This window comes from Rhinichthys klamathensis, unplaced genomic scaffold (assembly GCF_029890125.1).
Source record: "Rhinichthys klamathensis goyatoka isolate OS25496 unplaced genomic scaffold, OSU_Roscu_1.1 h1tg000157l_1, whole genome shotgun sequence".
Lineage (NCBI taxonomy): Eukaryota > Metazoa > Chordata > Actinopteri > Cypriniformes > Leuciscidae > Rhinichthys > Rhinichthys klamathensis.
In genome coordinates this window covers 5454976-5476088 of record NW_026606692.1, presented here as the reverse complement: position 1 = coordinate 5476088, position 21113 = coordinate 5454976, and the positions used below count along the sequence as shown (strand labels likewise).

The following is a 21113-nucleotide window of genomic DNA, read 5'->3' as shown; positions in this document are numbered from 1 at the left end:
AACTTTATCATTAACAGTTGTCATGTGATCAACTTCTCTTTACAGCATTAAAGATTCACCAATACATTTCCAAACTCAGAAACACCACTTCATAAACCAAAAAAAGAAATCACAAGAAAGGAGTAAAATCCAAGTCTTCGTTCAGACTTCGTGGAGAGTTTTTAGTTTTTAGTATGTAGCCATCTGATAATAAAGCCTTTTTATTCTTTAAATTAATAAAGTTTTCTTTGATGGACTACTAAAATACCTGGACCATAGAGCACCTTGACTGGGTACTTTTCCTTTAGATGTGCTCTCTTCAATTGGACTTTGTTTAAATAAAATTATTGTTTTTTAAAATTATTTATTAATAAAATTATTCTGTCAGAATTTACTCACCCTGAAATAATTCTTCAAAAAAAAAAACATCACTTTAAAGAAATAGTCAAATAGTTTAAAAAAACATGAGGATGAGTAAATGAGAATTTTCATTATTGTTTCAATAAAGACTGCAGTACCATAATGACGGCTTGCTGGTTGATGATGGTTTGTTGCTGTTGGGCCAGGACAGTTTGCTGTTGGTCTGAGGGGAAGAATTAAAAGACAATACTGAATTCTTCTCCATCACTCCAAGCCGTGTAAAGCTGATGGCATTTTAATCAGAAATACCTGGCACTGGGAGCACTGCTGGCATCCTGGGCATGACTGAAGCGCCTGGTATGGGTGGCAGAACTCTCACTGCTGCAAAATACACATAACAGAAAAATATCACACACACAGCCCATCACATCATTAAATTATGTACAGTATGTGGGCATTCATGATTGAGTCCAGCTTAAAAGATCAGCATAGCTGGTCCTCAGGTTGGGATTCTGGTGTCTCTGCCAGGCTTCTTGACTTGACTAACGAATCTGGTCAAGAAGCAGTAAAATTAAGTCACAATATATATTGTTTCAAAGCAGAATGTTTATCATATCTTAATAATCTTTATGCCTTATAGCCACATTTAGTAGGTTAAAGCTGGGTGAAAATATAGTTCTAATATAGAAGATACAAGCAGATAAGATATACTATATAGTATGTATTGCCCTACGCGAGTATACTGTGTGTACGCAGAAAAAAAGTTTGCCATCTTTAAAGAGCTGGGCGAGTTAAATTTTGCAAAAAAAAAAAAAAAAAAAATTCAGGCAGTTGAGATTAAACCGATGAATAGCCTTTGTATATAACTGTACTACACACACAGTGTATTGTATGTATACAGAAAAAAGTTTTGCAGGCGGTCCAGCATCAAAACCAGCATAAACCAGCCTGGACCAGCAAAGAAATTCCTGCTTTTTTAAGCCGGACTTCTCAGCAGAGAATGTGTGAAAGTGAATGTGTGTTTACCTCCAGGCTGAAGAGTGACTCTAGCAGGGGACTGTGCTTCATCGCCACCTACACCTCCTCCACCCTTCATCCTACCAGACAAAACTGAAGCATCAAGGTCCTACATATAAAAGAATAATCCAGTTAGTTACTAAGACCGCATACTTCAGAGTACTACAGCAAAAAATAAAAAAATAAAAAATCCATAGCATTCCAGAATGTTTTACTTTCATAATATCTTTCTAAGTGAAACGATGGTAAAAAAAAAAAAAAACTCTAATTAGTCCAGCTAATATGTATTAACATCATTCTGGAGTAAAAAGATCGGACAATGTCGTCTTCCAACAGCATAATTTTTGCAGCATTTTTCTTGCTGATGGTTTTTATGCAGTAAAGGTTAAAAATCCACACTGGGTGAATAGGACTCTGTGTTAGTAGTATCATATATTTGGGTTGAAATAGTGGAAAATTTGTTTTATACTCTAATAAAAGCTGTATTTGCATTCCATGAAAGAAGATAAACAACCTATTTTTTCTTTCATAACGTATTTCTGAGTGAAACTATATATTAAATAATAAATCAAATGTAGGGCCACACTTCAGCCACACAAAGAGTCAGACCATGCTTTAACACATATTTTACTGCATTAATCTGTTTCTATAACAGAGATAATTAAATTAGAGGAATCTCATTGATTTAAAGGTGTGTAGTTTACTGAATGACTGTTGGTCTCCGTCTCTCTCTGCATGTGGGATAAGCCTCATTAAAAAATTACACACTCATTTGCTTACTTTTTTCCTAGTGCTCTGTGTAAAACGATCATAGGAAGCACAGCCAAACACACACACACACCAACACATAAATGAGACTGAGAATTACAGTAACCCTGTAAAGCAATCTTTCATTCTTTCGCTCTCTCTGACACACACATTAAGGGTTAATTGACATTTGTGTGTGTGAGTTAATCAGGTGTCATCGTACCCCATCAGACAGAACTGGGTCAAAGAGGCTGTCCAAATACCGGTCCATCCCACGATGAGTGGCATCATAGGATGGTTCTGAGTCTGATAAAGACAGAAAGAGACAGAGAGAGAATGTGAAAAAAAATAAGGATAAAGTGGAATTTATGTTTAATAATACAACAAAAGTATCTTCATCTTGGTTTGCAGTAAGATTACTTAGGCTTTTTTTTTAAGTATAAGAAGCAAATACATCCCAAGATACCAGGTCAGTAGGATTGTTTTGTCACACTTTAGTTTAGGCTCCAATTCTCACCATTAACTAACTATTACCTATGACTTTTGCCTCAAATTAACTCCTAATTACTGCTCATTAATAGTTACTAAGGTAGTTGTTAAGTTTAGTTATTGGGTAGAAATAAGGGATGTAGAATAAGGTCATGTGTGCTTTATAAGTACTAATAAACAGCCAATTTCCTAGTAATATGCATGCTAATAAGCAACTAGTTAATAGTGAGGATTGGACCCTAAACTAAAGTGTTACCGATTGTTTTTTTTAAAGAAAATTAATGCTTTTATTTAGCAAGGACACATTAAATCGTAAAAAGTAAAAGACATTTATAATGTTACAAAAGATTCCTATATTTCAAATAAATACTTGTCTTTTGAACTTTCTATTCATCAAAAAATCATAAAAAATTGCATCACGGTTTCCCCAAAAACACTGTTTTCAACATATATAATACTAAGAAATGTTTCTTGAGCAGAAAATCAGCATATTGGAATGATTTCTGAAGGATCACATGACACTGAAGACTAGAGAAATGTTGCTGAAAATATATCAGAATAGAAAGTTGTCATAAAAAAAAAATGCAGCCTTGGTGAGCAAAAGAGACTTTCAAAGACATTCAAAAATAAATATATTACTGACCCCAAACTTTTGAACAGAAGTGTATTAAAGAAATAATTTAACGAAGAATCTAATCTATTGCACACATAGTAGTTCATTATACTATTAAAATCTACTGTAACCTACTTAAAAAAAGATAATTCATGGAAACCAAGCTGAGTGATTTGAAATTTCCGATGCCAGACAGATTAATACATTGTCACATGGCCGTAAGTGAATTTTTTAAGAGGATCAGAGAAAATGGTAATCAAAACAATTTTCTCATGTGTTCTTTAACCCAAAATTCAAAATATGCCAGGTGAAGTCAATAACACTGGTACAACAAGCCACTGCCTCAAAAACATTATTAATGATCAATGACCTGAACATTTCACCCTTGCAAGACCTCTTAAACCTGTATAATGTTACTCATCCTCTGGACATGCACACAGAAAGGTTACATGAACACCATCGGGGTTAGTTTAGCTGTATGTAATCTAGCCATTCTGTGTGTATCTGTTTCTACTTTACATGCAGGGTTGTAGATCTGCTACATCTGATTAAAGCAGGGGCTGTAGTTTAGTGTTTCTTGAGATTATGCTTGGATATTCATGACTCATGAGACAGACCACTAGGCCTATTGCTGGAATAACAATCACCGGGCAATCAGATTGAGAAGGGTCAATGACTTTATGTCGTTTCACTTAGGAACAAGTGAATGTTGTGCTTCATTTAAAAGACTGAAAAAGGAGGCTACCCAGACTGTAGTGGCCTTCAGAAATCGGTAGGCTGTTGGTTGCAATGGCGCTCGTTCGGTTGGCAAACGATAGCGGCCCCTCCTCATCCTCTTCAAATCCACTGCCAAAGAGACTTCTGCATACCAACGTATTAAACATTGTCACAACAATGCACTACAACTGAAACATGGGAGAACAATGAAATATTTTGGGATGCATACATACATGCTCGCGTTAGGTCGTGCCCTGCTGGGGTCTTCAGTAGAGATGATGAAGTATGTTTTCTGTTTAGGGAAGTCTGGCAGCAGCTCCAGGTCACACACTAGATCGAGAACATAATCGTGACCCTCTAACTCCACCCACTGCGCCAGCTCCTTCATCAGAACGGACCAACCACATCGACTCTCAGTGGACACGCCCCTGCAGGAGGGCCAATACCATGTTACTGACACTACAGGCTGGAATACACTAGACAACACACTAGGCACCATATACTTGGCAACTTTGAAATTGGTTACAGAGAATAACTGGGCATCATACACTAAACAACTGAGGATCACAAACGAACAGACTTTAAGTCATTCTGAAGACAACAAACACAGAAATGTGTGTCTCGTTGCTAGAAGATGTGTTACGAATGAAAACAGTATGTGTTCTGAAATTGGCTCAAAATATCAAACATGTTTGAAATCCCCAGACTGGATGAAATCGATTTTCAGCAACTAGCGTGGTTTGTAATCTTAGTAAAGTTTGTGTGAAGAAATCCAGCCTTAAGATGCTGTATTTTCAAGTAAAATTCAGTGGGAAGAAAATTCACCTGTGTTGTAGAACGTCTCCTGCAAGGCCCTCTCCATTAGTCCAGGAATGGACAGGACACAGGAAAGAGACACCTACAAAGGGATAATCAAATAAAACTCAATTAAAAAAAGCCCCAAACCCAAGTCCCTCTGTTATTATGGTCTCTAGATACAGCCTGGCTTCCTCCCAGTCTAAATCTATACTTTTTGTGTTGCAGGTGAAAATCAGGTGTAATTTAAAGACAGGTTCTATATAAGTCTTGTTTGCACTTCCCCATGCCTCAACACAATAGGTCAGATGTGGAACAATCAATGAATTATATAACAAAATTAAGGCACATTTATTTACAGATTCTTTTACTTTATGTAACACAGCTATAATTTGGGATACCCTAGATTTAACATAGTCAATATGGAATTTCCATGTCAACTGTTCATCGATAACAACACCTAAAAACTTAAATTCATGAGTCCTTGCAATCTGTACTCCTTGTACTGTCAATGCTGCATTTAAATCCACATTTATACAACCAAAAATCATAAATTTTGTCTTACTGATATTTAAAGATATTTTAATATTTATTTACCTCATTTATATTTTTGCCAGCATAAAAAAAAGTAGTATCATCCGCAAACAAAATACATTTTAGTAACTTAGAAACATTTACTATATCATTCACATAAAGAAGAAAAAGTACTGGACCTAGTACCGATCCCTGGGGTACACCACAATTTATTGGACAATTTCTTGATTTTATGCTATACTGCATACTTCCCAACCTAAACAGAATGGAGTTTCCATTTCTATAAAACACAGACCCAGACAGTGGGAACATAGTGTCGGCCCAGATCCAGCCCACATCTGGTACGCATTGAATCCACATGTACCAGATGTGGCCCGGATCTGGGCCGATACTATGCTGTCTGGGGATAGTATACAATTTGAGATACACTCAGCCACTTTATTTCTTCGGATGGACACAAACAAATATTTTTTGAAAAATAATCCATATCTGTGAGACCATCTAACACGGAGCCCCACATATGACATGTGAAAGCCATATATATATATATATATATATATATATATATATGAGCCAAAACGCCTGATTTATAACCACCTTCCTAATATGCTGTTGTTCCTCCATGTGCAAAACAGCACCTACCCCGCCAAAACATGGACTCTATAAGACCTCTGAAAGTGTCCTGTGGTCTCTGGGACCAAGACAATAGAAGTAGATCCTTCAAAGTCCTGTAGGTTGCAAGGTGGAGCTGCCGTGGATCGAACTTGTTTGTCCAGCACATCCCACAGATGCTCAATTAGATTGAAATCTGGGGAATCTGGAGGACAACACCTTGAACTTTTCAGATATCCTCTGACCCAGTTGCCTTGCCATAACAATTTGGCCCTTGTCAAAGTCGCTCTGATCTTTGTTTTTGCCCATTTCTCCTGCAGAACTGAGATCTGTTGTTTTCTTACCATCTATTCTACCCAGACCTTAATATGTGGACTTGTTAGAAGATGATATTGTGATCAACACACAGGAGAAAAATCTCCAGTAGGAGGTCATTAATACCTGTAGCTTGTAATGGTTGTGTAATTGGAAGAGAATTGACGGGTGGAAAGAGTATTCAAGATAATTTGACTGATCATCTTATCTCTACCAGCACACACACACACACACACACACACACACTATCACATATCTGCTAATCTGCTCCAGCCCAAACAGGCGAGGACAGAGAGGCAGTGTAACTGGATGAGAGAAGGCGTAAAATAAAGCAGAGTGACAGAGAGAGTGAGCAAGATTAGATGAAAGAGGAGAGGCTAAAAGAAAGATATAGAGAATGACAGAAGAAGAGATTAAATAGATTAGAGGAAAGGATAGACAGATGACACCAGTCCTGATTTGCCTCCTGACCTGACATTAACATGCATTATTTGAGAGACAGTAGAAAGTAGGACAGGAAATTGAGGCGAGAGAGAGAGAGAGTGCACTGACACTATTGGACGAGAACAAAAACTCGAACTGAATTGAGCTGGATGATGACACTACTGTCTTCTGTAGAGCTGCTTTATAGCTGAATCGACTTAGTGTCAATGTTGTAAAATTAGCCAATTATGAAACAGTTATTGAACTGATTTGAATCAACATTGATTGAACTGACTTGATATGAATAACACAACTGTTGTGTTCTGCAGAGCTGCTTATTGCTGAATTGAACTAGTTTCATAATTGATGATCTTTACACAGAACTGAATCAACATTGAACTGACCTCAACATTGAACTGAAAAATACACTATTGTCATCTGTAGAGCTGCAGAATTTGAATTTGTCTAATATTTGATGGTTTGCATCATTGATTCTGTTATGAATTAGTTTATTACCGTGAAGCTGCTTTTAAAATAATGTGTATTGTATGAAGCGCTATTTAAATAAATAAAGGGGATATAAAAAAAGAGGGAAAACAGCACCACTTACGTCTCGTTCAGAAACATTGTGGCTTAGTGTGGAACTGTAAGGCAGTTTTAAAAACCAACTGTATGGAAATAGTCAAGAATCATGTCTTTTGACTGCAGTTTTCTGTCTGACATTGTAGCTTTGTTTCAAAATCAAGTGAGCTGCCTAACTAGACAGCATTTATCGTAATCAATTGGGACTATTTGCAAAGATTTATTTTAAAATATGCACACATTTACACTTAATCGTGTATGCCTAATATACCAAAAACAGCTCCATTAATATTTCTTGTCTTTTCACATTCAGTTACAAATTAGATGAATCACGTGAATGATAGCCTATATTTTAAATTCAAAACGGCGGAATTTGACAAAAAGGTAGCTTGCATCACTGGAAATTATTGTCGGTTGTTCCAGTAAAGTGTTGTCAAATGTTAAAACCTTAGCTATTGATATTTTACCTTGCAATTAATGCTCGGCAACTGTGAACAGTAAAGCCTGCCTTCTGTGATTTGATTGCCATCTCAAATATTTTGACATTGACGAGTGCTGTTAGTATTTGGGACAATTTTGGGACAATTTGGCCATATCTAATGATTGAGGATGTATGTGTACCCTTCATGTATATGGTGGTTATGTCATGCATGAAATACTAAATTATTTCTAAGTAATGTGGCACCGTCCTAAATGAGTCTGAACAGGAAAAGATGACAATCAGTATTAGTCTGAAATCTGATTTTGGTCATAGTTAACTATGCTGTTTTGTTCACGGTGTATATTTATCCTCTTTACTTTGTTACACGTGTAAAAAAACACTAATAGGGTCTTACCATCAAAACAGTGCACCTGGAGAACAATGTGTGCTTTCTTGCGGGTGGCAGTCCACTCTAGCAGGGATGGAGGGTATGTTCGAGATGCTTCAGGGACTAGGTGGGATTTCTGCATTGCTTGGATGAGTTTGTGTTGGCACAGAGCCTTAAAGCCATTCAGAGCATAGTCTGACACAAATCTGACAGAGACAGAGAGACAGTTATTTAACTGCTAGCTCCATGTACCTGAACAGAACAGTATATTATTGAATTGTTGAATATTATTGAATTGTTGTACAAAATATGCATCAGTGATGTGCTTTGACTTGGGTTCAGAAAGATTTTTTTTTTTGAAAGAAATGAATACTTTCATTTGCATTAGATTAATGATAAGTAATGTTTCTTAAACAGCAAATCAGCATAACAGAATGATTTTTGAAGGATCATGTGACACTGAAGACTTGAGTAATTATGCTGAAAATTCATTTTTGCCATCACAGGAATAAATTGTATTTTAAAATTCATTAAAATAGAAAACAGTTATTTTAAATTGTAATATAATATTTCACAATATAAATGTTTTACTGTATGTTTAATTAAATAAATGCAGCCTTGGTGAGCATAAGAGACTTCTTTCAAAAATCTTAGTGACACCAAACTTTTGAATCATGTGTGTTTGTATGTTCATTTGTGCATTCTCCTACTTTAGCAGATATTTCTCCATCTTCTCAGATGGGGCAAAGGAACTCAAACAGGCAGCCATCAACAGCCAGCCTCTCTCTGCATTTCTGCTGTTTTCATTCCGCCACACCTGATTGGCTATCTGCGCTAGGATCTCATCTCTGATTGGTGGGGTGGCAAGGCCTCTCTGAATGATGTAATTTCCAAACAGGTTTTCTTGAGCTCCATTCAGGTTTGGATCTCCCATGAACCTCAAAATCTGTCAACCAAAACAGATATGAAAATTCACCAACATACTGCTAAAAGACTTACAAAGGTGACTGATAATGAGACTGGATTTATGGTAAAGGTAACATTACCAGTATAAACACATCTAGAGCATCCTGTTTCAGATCATCTTCTAGACGAGTCAGTGAGTTCTCCAGCGGTGCTGTTAGCATCCCGAACTGCAATTCCTACACAAAAGAAAGAAAAAATATAGACAAAATGTACTGCTTTATGTCCTTAATGTGAGTGAATTGTGAGTATTATGCACATGAGTGTGTTTGTGTTAGCAGGCAGGACATTTACCCTGAAATGCGTGCGTATATATTTGGTCATCAAATAGTTGTTGATGTCCAATGGAAGAGTGAGTTGGGGGTCCGTCTGTATTCTAGGAGCCTGAACCAGAGCCAAGCAGTCTGAATGACGCTCCCTTCCAGCTAAAAACAAAACAAAAGGTAAAACATTGGTTTAATATTATTTCAAAATTATTAGGTAAAGTAATGCCTAGTTCTCTTACGAGAGGTTCTCTCGTATTGCGTAAGCTAGCTTACGCTGCGGGAAAGATTCATCTTTGCTGAGATATTGAAGCCAAAAAATTATTTCATAATTTTGTATCCATACACAACGCAGTTCCTCTGCGGCAGACCTAGAGCGGGCTAGCTAGCAGCTCATTGGTTCGCTCAGAGAGAACTGCTTAAGCCTATGGGAGAGCGGGGCTGAACCCGCTTCCAATGAGAGGCGCCCGCGCGCTCATTGCGTCATGACCCGCCAGAATGGGCGTGGCCATGGTGTATATAAGGCGCTCTCCCAGGCTTATATGTTGATTCATTTCATCTTCAGCAAGCTGCACGCTTCTGCTGTTCCTGAGAAAAGCCATCGCCGTCGAAGAAGGCATCCTCTAGCGAGCTCAAGGACCCTGAAGAAGCCGGCCGTCTTCGCCACCTTCAGCCGCCCAGCAAGCTAGGCCATCCGACGATTGTATCCTTTCTCTATTTCTAAAAGAGCCGAGCGTCTTTTTAAAGATGTCTCGTTTTTCCTGCGGCTCTTGCCGCGCTCGTCTCGAGGACGGAGACCGCCATGTCATCTGCGCTCTCTGCTTGGGACTCGAGCATGCAGAACTCGCCCTCGCTGATGGAGGATGCGACCTCTGTGAAAGCCTGCCGTTATCGTCCCTGCGGGCACGACTTCTGGCAGTGAAAACCGCTCCCGCGCCGCCTATTCTCTCGCCGCGTAAAAAGAAACGCCGCTCTCAAAGGCCGCCGGAGCCCCCAGCGGAAACATGCGGGCCGCCGCCGCCGCCTCCCGCTTCCCGCTCTCCCTCCCCGCCCCTGCCGGACATTCAGTTGCCGCCGAGTGGCCGCTCTGTTGTTTCCGATGACGCCGCGGAGGAGAAGGACTCCTGTTCACTGCTCGCTTCTGACAGTGAAGACTGGTCATCTCTCGGATCCGCGAGAGAGTCGACGGGGACCCGCGCCGGGATAGAAGAGGAGCTGATGCGCCTCCTCTCACAGGCCGTCGAACGCCTCGGTCTCGAGTGGTCTCCTCCACCCGAGCAGGCCCCGAACCGAATGGACGGTAGCTTTTTTCATCGGCGCTCGACCCCCGCGTGCACCCGGGCCGCTCCATTCCTGCCTGAACTTCACGCAGAGCTGACAAAATCCTGGAATGCACCGCTCTCGGCTAGAAATCGCTCCGATGTATCCGCCTCGCTGCGCTCGGTGGACGGAGCCGCCGAGAAAGGCTATGCAGCCATGCCGCCCGTCGAGGACTTGGTCGCCACACACCTCTGCCCGCCCTCCGCTAGATGGCGTTCTTCACCCACGCTTCCTTCGAAGGCTTGCAGAGCGACCTCGAGCTTTCATGCTCGCGCTTACGCCGCCGCCGGTCAGGCCGCCGCTGCGCTTCACTCTATGTCTGTCCTCCAAGTGTTACAGAGCGATATTCTCCGTGAATGGGCCGAAGGCGGTAGAAAACCCCCCCCCGCCGTCACGGATTTGAGAAGTGCTACGGATCTCGCCCTTCGCGCCACTAAAGCCGCCGCACAAGCTCTGGGGAAATGCATGGCCAGCCTTTGTGTTGCTGAGAGACACTTATGGCTCACGCTCGCCGACATGGGAGATTCTGAGCGCGCCGCGTTTCTCAACGCGCCCCTCTCCCCGACGGGCCTGTTTGGATCTGCCGTCACGGGAATTGTCGATCGCTTTTCTGAAGTACAGAAAGCTTCTCAGGCGATGAACTTGTTTCTACCCCGCCGCGCTAGCTCTTCAGCGGGCCGCTCTCACGAGCCCTCCGCCAGAGCCCCATCACAGCGCCCCCCTCCGCAGACTCAAACAACTCAGCGCAGTCAGAGCGGCCGCCCTCGCCCTCGCTCTCGCTCTGACAGCCGCCGCAGACCGCCGCCCCCCCGTGGCCCGCGACCCAAGATCACGCTGAAGCCTGATCATCAGAAGTCTGCCTAACAATGTCAAGAAAACGACGGTGCTCTCCCGCCGCGGCCGGACCGCCGTCAAAGCTTCGCCCTCTGCCAGTCCCCGTTATTTCGCCGACTGCTGTAGTGTTGACCGCCACAAACAAGCCGGTGTCCCAGCCCGCTTGCGAGCGACAAAAAGCCGTTTTTACGGCTACCCAGAGAAATCTCAAAAAGAGAAATTTTGCCAGTTGTGTAGAAAATGTGCCCACAATCATGTGTTCACCCATACACACAAGCATAACATATCCCGTGTCTCTATCAAAGCCCCATCACATGAAACGGGCACAGCCCGCTCTAATATCAGAGAACATAAACACGCCCACGAGGTCGTGCACGTGTCCCCTCTCTGCTCGCTCTGTGTCACGGCCCATAGACTCCTCTCTGAGTGCAAATCCCGTTGCCACACACATTCAAAGCGCGCCCACACACTGTGTCCAGCCCGCTATGTGCAGCAATCAGGGCAATACAGCCATTCGGCCACTAGCCGCATGCTCCAAAGCGTGGGAAGCCATTCCAGGCATTTCCCCGTGGGTGTTAAGCATTATAAAGAACGGCTACCTGCTACAGTTTCGCCGCCGCCCGCCTCGTGCGCGCGCGCAGCTCGAATCTTCTGTCAGCCCGCTGGCCGCCGGCACGCTCCGCTCAGAAATTGCGACGCTGTTGCAAAAGGGCGCGATAGAGAGAGTCCCGCCATCTATGACCGAGTCGGGGTTTTACGGCCGTTATTTTCTGGTTCCCAAGAAAGACGGCGGCCTCAGACCGATCTTAGATCTCAGGTCTTTGAACAAAGCGCTCATGAAGAGACCGTTCAAGATGCTCACTACCAGGAAACTCCTCGCGCAGGTGCGCCAAGGGGACTGGTTCATATCTCTAGACCTGAAAGACGCCTATTTTCAGATCCAGATAAATCCCCGTCACAGGCCATTCTTACGTTTCGCCTTCGAGGGTCTTGTTTATCAATACGCCGTTCTCCCGTTCGGCTTATCTCTGGCGCCCCGTACATTCACGAAGTGCATGGATACGGCGCTCGCCCCCCTGCGAAGCCAGGGGCTGCGCATTCTGAATTATCTGGACGACTGGCTGATTTTGGCCCAATCACAGACGGAGCTTCTGTCGCACCGCGCAGTTCTCCTCGACCATTTGGAAACGCTGGGCCTCTCTGTCAACTGGACAAAGAGCTCCCTTCATCCCAGTCAATCGATTTCCTTCCTAGGAATAGATTTGGACTCGGTCACGATGACGGCTCGCCTGTCTACACAGCGCGCGCGCAGTGTTCAGCGTCTAGCCGCCTCGTTCCAGATGGGCACCCGCAGGCCTCTGAAAACTTTTCAGAGGATGCTGGGTTACATGGCCTCAGCCTCCGCTGTACTTCAGCTGGGCCTTCTGCACATGCGCCCGCTTCAGTTCTGGTTGAACAGCCGTGTACCCCACCGCGCGTGGAACACGGGTCGCCAGCTGATCAGGGTTACGCAAACGTGTCTCACGGCGCTGCAGCCATGGACAGTAGCAGAATGGTTTCGTCTAGGCGTCACGATGGGGACCTTTTCCTGCCGAAAAGTCATCTCGACAGATGCATCCAACACGGGTTGGGGTGCAGTCTGCGAGGGCTCACCGGCCTTCGGCCACTGGTCGATTCAGGAAAGCCCATTACATATAAACTGTCTGGAAATGCTGGCGGTCGAGAACGCGCTCTCGCACTTTCTCCCGCGCATCCAGGGACACCACGTCCTGATCCGTTCGGACAATATGGCCGTGGTCTCCTATCTCAACCGTCAGGGCGGTGTCAGATCCAGAAATCTCTGTCGACTGACGCACCGCATTCTAGTTTGGTCTCAGAGCCGCCTGCTCTCGCTCAGAGCGACGCACGTGCCGGGCCATCTGAACGACGGTCCAGACATACTGTCCAGGAACCTCATCTCCACAGGAGAATGGTCCCTGAACTCACAGACGGTCCAGTTACTGTGGCGACTATTCGGCAGAGCAGAAGTAGACCTCTTCGCGTCAGAAGAGAACGCTCACTGCCCAATATATTTCTCGAAGAGCGAGGACGCGCTAGCCCAGGAATGGCCTCGCCGCCCGCTCTATGCATTCCCTCCGATCGCTCTGTTACCACAGGTAATTCAGAGGATCAGGGACACACGCCACTCGGTGCTCCTCATAGCCCCGCGTTGGGAGAGTCAGAATTGGGTTCCGGAGCTCACGCAGCTGTCACAGACAGCCCCGTGGCCCATCCCAGTCAGAGCAGATCTCCTCTCTCAAGCTCGCGGCACGATCTGGCACCCCCATCCACAGCGCTGGGCGCTGCATGCATGGGTGATCAACGACTATTCGTTGATTTGCCAGAGGGAGTAAGAAACACTGTCATACAGGCTAGAGCACCTTCCACGAGAAGGCTCTATGCGTCTAAATGGTCTGTGTTCTCAAAATGGTGCACCGACAAACAGCTGGACCCACGGTCGTGCGAGGTGCCGTCTTTGCTTGTTTTCCTTCAAGAGATGCTGGACAAGGGCAGGTCCCCCTCCACTCTCAAGGTTTATGTGGCAGCCGTCGCGGCGTTCGCGGAACCCCGACGCGCTCAGTCATTGGGCAAAGACGAGTTAGTCATCCGCTTCCTCAGGGGAGCTAAGAGGATGAACCCTCCGCGGCCCCCGTCGGTTCCGGTTTGGGATCTTTCTATAGTCCTTGAAGCTATGAAAGCACCCCCGTTCGAACCGCTCGAGTCTGTGGATCTGAAATACCTCTCGCTCAAAACCGTTTTCCTGACGGCTCTGTCCTCAGTTAAACGCGTTGGGGATCTTCACGCGCTCTCATCCAGCGCCGCGTGTCTTGAGTTTGGACCGAATGATTCGATTGTCATTCTCAAACCTAGGCATGGCTATGTCCCGAAGGCGATTGGTACCCCGTTCAGGGCTCAGATTATCTCCCTATCGGCTCTGCCTTCATCCGATAGTGAGCGCGATGCCAATCTCCTTTGTCCGGTGCGGGCTCTGAGATTGTACACTACGCGCGCTGCCGCGTTCAGACGCGCTGAGCAGCTTTTCGTGTCGTTTGGGGGGCGCACCAAGGGTCTGGCCGCCTCAAAACAGACACTGTCTAGATGGATAGTGGACGCTATCGCCTCTGCTTACGCATCTAAATGCCTGCCCTGCCCTCTGGGCATCAGGGCGCACTCCACTAGAGGCATGGCCTCATCGTGGGCATGGTCCTGTGGAATTTCCATTCATGACATTTGTGTGGCCGCGGGATGGGCCTCCCCGTCCACTTTTGTCAGGTTTTATAACTTGGAAGTTCCCGCCTTGCAGGCAAAATTACTAGCTGTCTGACGAACAGCTCTCTAAGAAGCTGCATTTCTGGAGGTCCCTCACAACCGGTTCGCCCCTTGTGCTCTCCTGTAATGCTTATACACTTCATGTGCCCGCTCTGCTGGCCCCATACATGCTTATGTGTACACTTCATGAGCCCGCTCTGCGGCCTCTTTGTACATTCACTCCACGTTAAGAAATTCCCCCGGTATATCCCTGGGTTTTTCATGAGTGGATTCGTAGCGCGCACGGCGTTGGCCAGGTGTTCCCGCAGCGTAAGCTAGCTTACGCAATACGAGAGAACCTCTCGTAAGAGAACGAATCGGTTACCTAACGTAACCTCGGTTCTCTCTAGAAGAGGGAACGAGTATTGCGTTCCCGGCCGTGCTTGCGCTACTAGCGTTTCGCTTCACGCTGAAATAAATCAACATATAAGCCTGGGAGAGCGCCTTATATACACCATGGCCACGCCCATTCTGGCGGGTCATGACGCAATGAGCGCGCGGGCGCCTCTCATTGGAAGCGGGTTCAGCCCCGCTCTCCCATAGGCTTAAGCAGTTCTCTCTGAGCGAACCAATGAGCTGCTAGCTAGCCCGCTCTAGGTCTGCCGCAGAGGAACTGCGTTGTGTATGGATACAAAATTATGAAATAATTTTTTGGCTTCAATATCTCAGCAAAGATGAATCTTTCCCGCAGCGTAAGCTAGCTTACGCAATACTCGTTCCCTCTTCTAGAGAGAACCGAGGTTACGTTAGGTAACCGATTCGTTTTGCATCGTCTGTGCATCATTTTTTAATTTCAACTGCAAACAAACTAGACAACTTTGTTGATTATATTGGGAGCAATGCAAAATCTGATTGAGTGTTATTTAATATGATTGAGATACTAATATAGTTTTTATTATTATTTTGAATTAGTTTTCATTGTTATTCTTTCTGATTTCATTTTAATTTTAGTTTTAGAAATTTGTGTATTTTTGTCTGTTTTATTTTTTGTTTAATATGTCGGTACCACTTTATTTTACAGTCCTGTTTCGCACTATGTACTTATTGTAGTAATGAAACCAACAATGTACTAACCCTGAACCTACTCGTAAACCTTAACTTAACCCATGTATTTACCTTTGTACTTGTGTGTAAGTACATTGAAAGTGCACGTACTGTAAATTAAAGTGCAACTAATATGTCTATATAGTTTTTTATTTTATTTTACTAACTATTTTAGTTTTAGTTAACTAAAAAATACCTAAGTTGTAAGGATGTTCTGGGTGGTTGCTTACTAGATCAATTTTAAATTCATTTTTATCATCTGCTCTCAGATCGCTAGGAAAAGTAAAAGCACATCTTTCCATTTTCTCAATTTGAATTAATTTGTATAATCTGCTGGACTGTCAAGTCAGATCAGTGGGTATCATTCACATCTGTAGCATAAACAGTGGGGGACAAGCTATGTGCCACAGTTTGATATGGGTTACAGGTTTTGAACAAAACTTGAACAATAATAATAATAGTGATTTTGCCTTAGCAAACATTGTTAATAATAAGGAAGAAACACTGGGAAATTGTTAATAACCTGCTGTGGCCTGTAACAATCCTCCCAACTCTGCAGGAATAACTAGCTGAGTCACATTTACCACCTCCCTGCTTGTTCGCTCCTACAGAAAAGAGAAAACACATAATAAAAACTCTCGTTAAGAAAATTGGAAAATGTTTGGCTGGGTATTTACAAAAACTGAGACCTGAAGAACAGTTTGAAAGTTTAATATATTAAAATATGAACTGCAAATGGGCCTTATGATACAACCTCAATCATCATTAGAGTGATAATATATACATAATTGGTCCTAATTGGTCCTTAAATAAAAATGAGCACAGACTGTTCTTTTTACCAGTTCAATCCTTCTCCTCTCCTCTTCTGCTCTTCTCGCTAAGTAGATGTTGTACTGTAACAAAACCATGAGCAAAAGTAAAGCATTAAACATTTGAAAACCTGAATGTGAACTTATAGTAATTGCATTAGACAGTTTAGTATTGGTGAAGTAATGATTGGAACTTATTATTAGGTAATAGGGATGCACGATATATCGGCCACCATATCGGTATCTGCCAATATATGTTCAGTTTTAATGTTAGTGTTGTCGGCCCGATAAGAAAATTAGGCCGATATATTAAAGCCGATAAATAATGGATTATTTCCTTCAGCTGAGACACTTCAGATGCGCACTGTTTAACGTGATTGTTTTGAATTGTTTAAAATATGATTGGAATCACTTCAAAAACTGAAAATACAGTGCAAATGCAACATGTGCTGTCATATAGGATACAAAAATTATAATGTATAACATTACAATTGTGTGCTTGGGACATGGCTTTCAATAGTGAGACATTTGTTTTTATAATGGCTCTAAATTATTATAATACATTTTTTTATTTAGATTTATCGGCCACTATATCGGTTATCTGATAATTCTTTAAATATAAAGAATAATCAGTATCTGCCAAAATGTTCATATCGGTGCATCACTATTATGTAACGTACCCTGATGTATCTTTTGCGATTGACAATAAGTCGGATCATTGCACGGTGCCTGATCAGGTTTATACGCATTCGGAGAAACCGTCGCCTAAAAGGCACAAAGAGAGTGAGTGAGGGAAGTTTCAGCCATTTCAATTACATATAACACTCAGTTTCATTGATCTTACTGTAACATTTAGATTCTCCCTGCATAACCCCCCCCAGTTTAATCAAAGTGGTCTACCAATGCTAACAAGGTTATCTGAGATGGTCGGGTCTGCCAGATCAACTTCATCCTTACTAGCTTGTAATAATTACTTCAATGAGATCATTGTTTCTTCCTTAAATTAATACATGATGTTAGCTAACTGCTGCATGATTTGTATATGTCCATTTTTGAAATACATTACAATTTATAGTGATTTCAGAGGTGACTGTGTTCAAGTAATGTAGACACATGAATTGTCTGTAAAGCAGCTTTGAAACGATATGTATTGTGAAAAGCGTAGTACAAATAAATGTGAATTGAATTGAGCTGGTTGTCCAAGTGATCAAGATCCTAAACATAGCTTAGGCCAGCTAATGATCAGTTAATGTCCAATTTTAACCAGCTATAAATCTTGAACCAGCTACAATCAAAGGCTGCATTTACACTGCAAGGTAAATGCACAGATCTGATATTTTGACCAAATACAATTTATTTGACTCATATCCAATATCTGGAAGTGAAATAATCTTTATGGGTAAATATTAAGTTTCCCTCGCCTTGTGGTGGCTTGTAATTCTAATGGGAATCGGATACATGTGTTTAAACGCAGATGTAAAACCACATGTGGAGGTGCCTCAGAATGGATGCGAAAAAACCTGCAGCTGTACCATCTCTAGCTGTAAATCACATTACAAATGACACGGCATTGAAGTTAAGTTACAGGCGATAGGTAGTAGTTTACCTGGCCAGGTAGCCCTTGCAGTGAGCCTGAAGATTTGTCATGTCCAAACGAAATTTGAGGAAATTCTTCCGGACAAAATACATCCGTATGTAACGCTGAAGGGTCAGTGCAGCTACATGCCTCATACGATCACGCTTACTCTCCAATAACTGATTCACTTCCTCCTTTAGAAAGATCTAAGAATAAAAACACAATATTAAAACAAACATTATACAATGTAAAATTGTCTGTTTTTTGAAGAAAGCCAAATTTTGGCATCTTTACAAGTGCAAAGTTTAATTATTCTGCTCACCTTTGACACACCCACTTGATAATCTCCTTTGTTGATTGGGCAGAGCTTCATTAACATAATGACACAGTTTTCTCCATCTGAAGGTGGTGGCTTCTTCATTCCCAGCAGGGCTTTGTACCTGGGGACACGTTTATTATAAGATCTGTATTCTATACACTGGCACGCGTCCGTCTATTTATAGCACTAGACTAGATTACACACCATATGTCATTGCACCCATAAGTAACAAGCACCAGCTGTTGAGTAGGATACCTGTTTAAGAATTTATGGAACGGCACTCTGACTGGATAGCCTTCCTTCCTGATGCGGATTGTGTCCCAGATTCCCGAATATCTGAGCTGAGTAGCGATCAACTCAGGGTCAAATATACCAGGTTCCTGAATTGACACACAAATACATTTAATTCAAATACACATCAGAGTGGTAACACCAAATATATGAGTCAGCAAAAATAGAACACACAAATACATAAACATTCTGAGTTGCATTAACCACTAAGATTTTTTTGAACATTAAAAAATGTAATTTGATCAAATACAGTAAAAACAATGATATTGTGAAATATTATTATCATTTAAAATAAATGCGTCTATTGTAATAGATTTTAAAATGCAATTTATTCCTGTGATGGCTGAATTTTCAGCATCATTACTCCAGCCTTCAGTGTCACATGATCCTTCAGAAATCATTCTAATATGCTGATTTGCTGCTTAAGAAACATTTTCTTATTAGTATCTTATTAATTGCTGCTTAATATTTTTGTGGAAACTGTGATACACTACAATTCAAAGGTTTGGGTTTAAATTGATCAAAAGTGACAGTAAAGACATTGTTCATTGAACTTTGTATTCATCAAAGAACCCTGAATGTATAGCAAAAATATGATACATTCAACATTGATAGTATTATAATAATTATTATTAATAAAATTAATATGATAAATATGCTGAATTAATATGTTGAAAATTCAGTTTTGCCTTCAAAGAAATTTTTTTTTTAAAAATATATTAAAATGCAAAATAGTTATTTTAAATTGTAATAATATTTCACAATGTTACAATGTTCAATAACATTAATCTTAATTATTAGAAGTGAAAATTGTCTGAAGGAAATGTGGGTGCTGCAGTGAAGTTAAATTGTTAGGGTTAGGTGTTCACGTTCCTAACCTAACCTAAGTACCTAATAAAACGTGATAGTGATGCTTGCTTGCCTAATGTCTGCCCATACCTTGTTATTATTTGGCTTTATGCAGCGCACAAAAAATGGGTTGCACCTGAAAAAAGTGAGAAGAACAGGAGATAGAACTAAATAAATTCCGCCAAAGACATAATCAGAAGAAACAAATATATGAATGTATGTGTATGTGCTGATAGACATGTGTAATATTGTACATCTATTTGTGTTTATGAGTGTACAAGACCTCTCCATTTTGTCAAGGAGCTCTTGTAGTGATTGCTGGAACTTGGCGGCCACAGTAGAGGGCTGATATCTCCGCGTCACTGTGCTGTTCCTGTTCATTGCTCCTTTTTGCTGATTCAGCATCTCAGCATGCTTTATGAAGAGATTGGACACCATCTAGAAAACACACCATATGTATATTAGAAACATACATTCACATTCATCCAAAAAAAAAAGAAGAAAAGATTCATATGCATAAGCAGAGGAAATTGTGGCTTCTAATTCATATCATCTTTTTTTCTTTTTAAAATTCTTTTAGAGAAGAAAAATAGGATATGCTTTCACATACACACAAAACACACACTGCAGATGCATGCATGGAGATACATGGACTCACTCGGTTCTGGCTCTGCATAAACAGATCCAATACTTCCTGCCGAACCTGATCGAAGTTCTTATCCAGAAACTTATGGATCTAAAATCAGTATGAGATTCTCTTTAGACAGGCTGGTGGTAACATTAAAACTTCCATTAATGGTAAATTAATTCAAATTTACAAGAAGCATTCGAGTAGAGCTATGACCTCTAAGCTTTGACATGACATAAATGTCTAATTAAAATACTGCCAGTGCATTTTGTGATTTCTATTACCTGGTAAGTTACACGGCCAGCATAGTGATAGACAGTAAACTCTGGCAGTGGCATTTTTGGCTTGGAGTAAAGGGGGTTGTTTCCATGATGATAGTGGCACTTCTGAAGGAAGGTGTTGTCAGTGGCCTGGCAACATATGTTAAAACATGTGATGTTAACATACCAGGTTTCCTTAATTTATCACAATGCAACATACCAAGTGTATAACCTGTGGAAAGCAGCTCTGATCATCAAGGATGCGGAGTATCCCATGGGGCTTTGCAGCGATAAGGTCTATGCATGCCTGGTTGTCAGTAAAGATCAGTTCTTTCCAGTTGATTTGCTCTCGAATGTACTCTTCCTGCAGACACATAGTGTGCTGTTATATTTTTGGAATTAATATTTCAAAGAAATCACAGTATGAAAATGTCTACGTATAGATATAGAATATATAGAATACTTTTATACAGAACTGATACATTAAATTGATCAAAACTGACAGATTTCTATAAAGATTTCTATTTCAAATAAATGCTGTTCTTTTGAACATTCCATTTATCATAGAATCCTAAACCAAAATAAATAAATAAATATTAATAATTAAAAATGATTGT

The 21113-nt window shown here is 41.7% G+C and overlaps 1 protein-coding gene across 1 annotated transcript in view; it reads right to left on the bottom strand.

Moving 5' to 3' along the window:
* myo15ab (myosin XVAb) overlaps positions 1-21113 on the bottom strand; it is a 58253-nt gene that overhangs the window by 16193 nt on the left and 20947 nt on the right. The window contains exons 16-37 of the mRNA XM_056258740.1: positions 20729-20860; positions 20521-20646; positions 20267-20344; positions 19892-20046; positions 19699-19744; positions 18724-18848; positions 18472-18589; positions 18180-18355; positions 17254-17338; positions 16604-16657; positions 16288-16369; positions 9250-9380; positions 9039-9134; positions 8703-8938; positions 8020-8198; positions 4748-4820; positions 4156-4350; positions 3951-4066; positions 2327-2409; positions 1366-1465; positions 649-720; positions 498-562 (exon numbers count right to left, since the gene is read on the bottom strand). Of these exons, the coding sequence (XP_056114715.1) occupies positions 498-562; positions 649-720; positions 1366-1465; positions 2327-2409; positions 3951-4066; positions 4156-4350; positions 4748-4820; positions 8020-8198; positions 8703-8938; positions 9039-9134; positions 9250-9380; positions 16288-16369; positions 16604-16657; positions 17254-17338; positions 18180-18355; positions 18472-18589; positions 18724-18848; positions 19699-19744; positions 19892-20046; positions 20267-20344; positions 20521-20646; positions 20729-20860 (2523 nt within the window). The remainder of the gene's footprint in view (positions 1-497; positions 563-648; positions 721-1365; positions 1466-2326; positions 2410-3950; positions 4067-4155; positions 4351-4747; positions 4821-8019; positions 8199-8702; positions 8939-9038; positions 9135-9249; positions 9381-16287; positions 16370-16603; positions 16658-17253; positions 17339-18179; positions 18356-18471; positions 18590-18723; positions 18849-19698; positions 19745-19891; positions 20047-20266; positions 20345-20520; positions 20647-20728; positions 20861-21113) is intronic.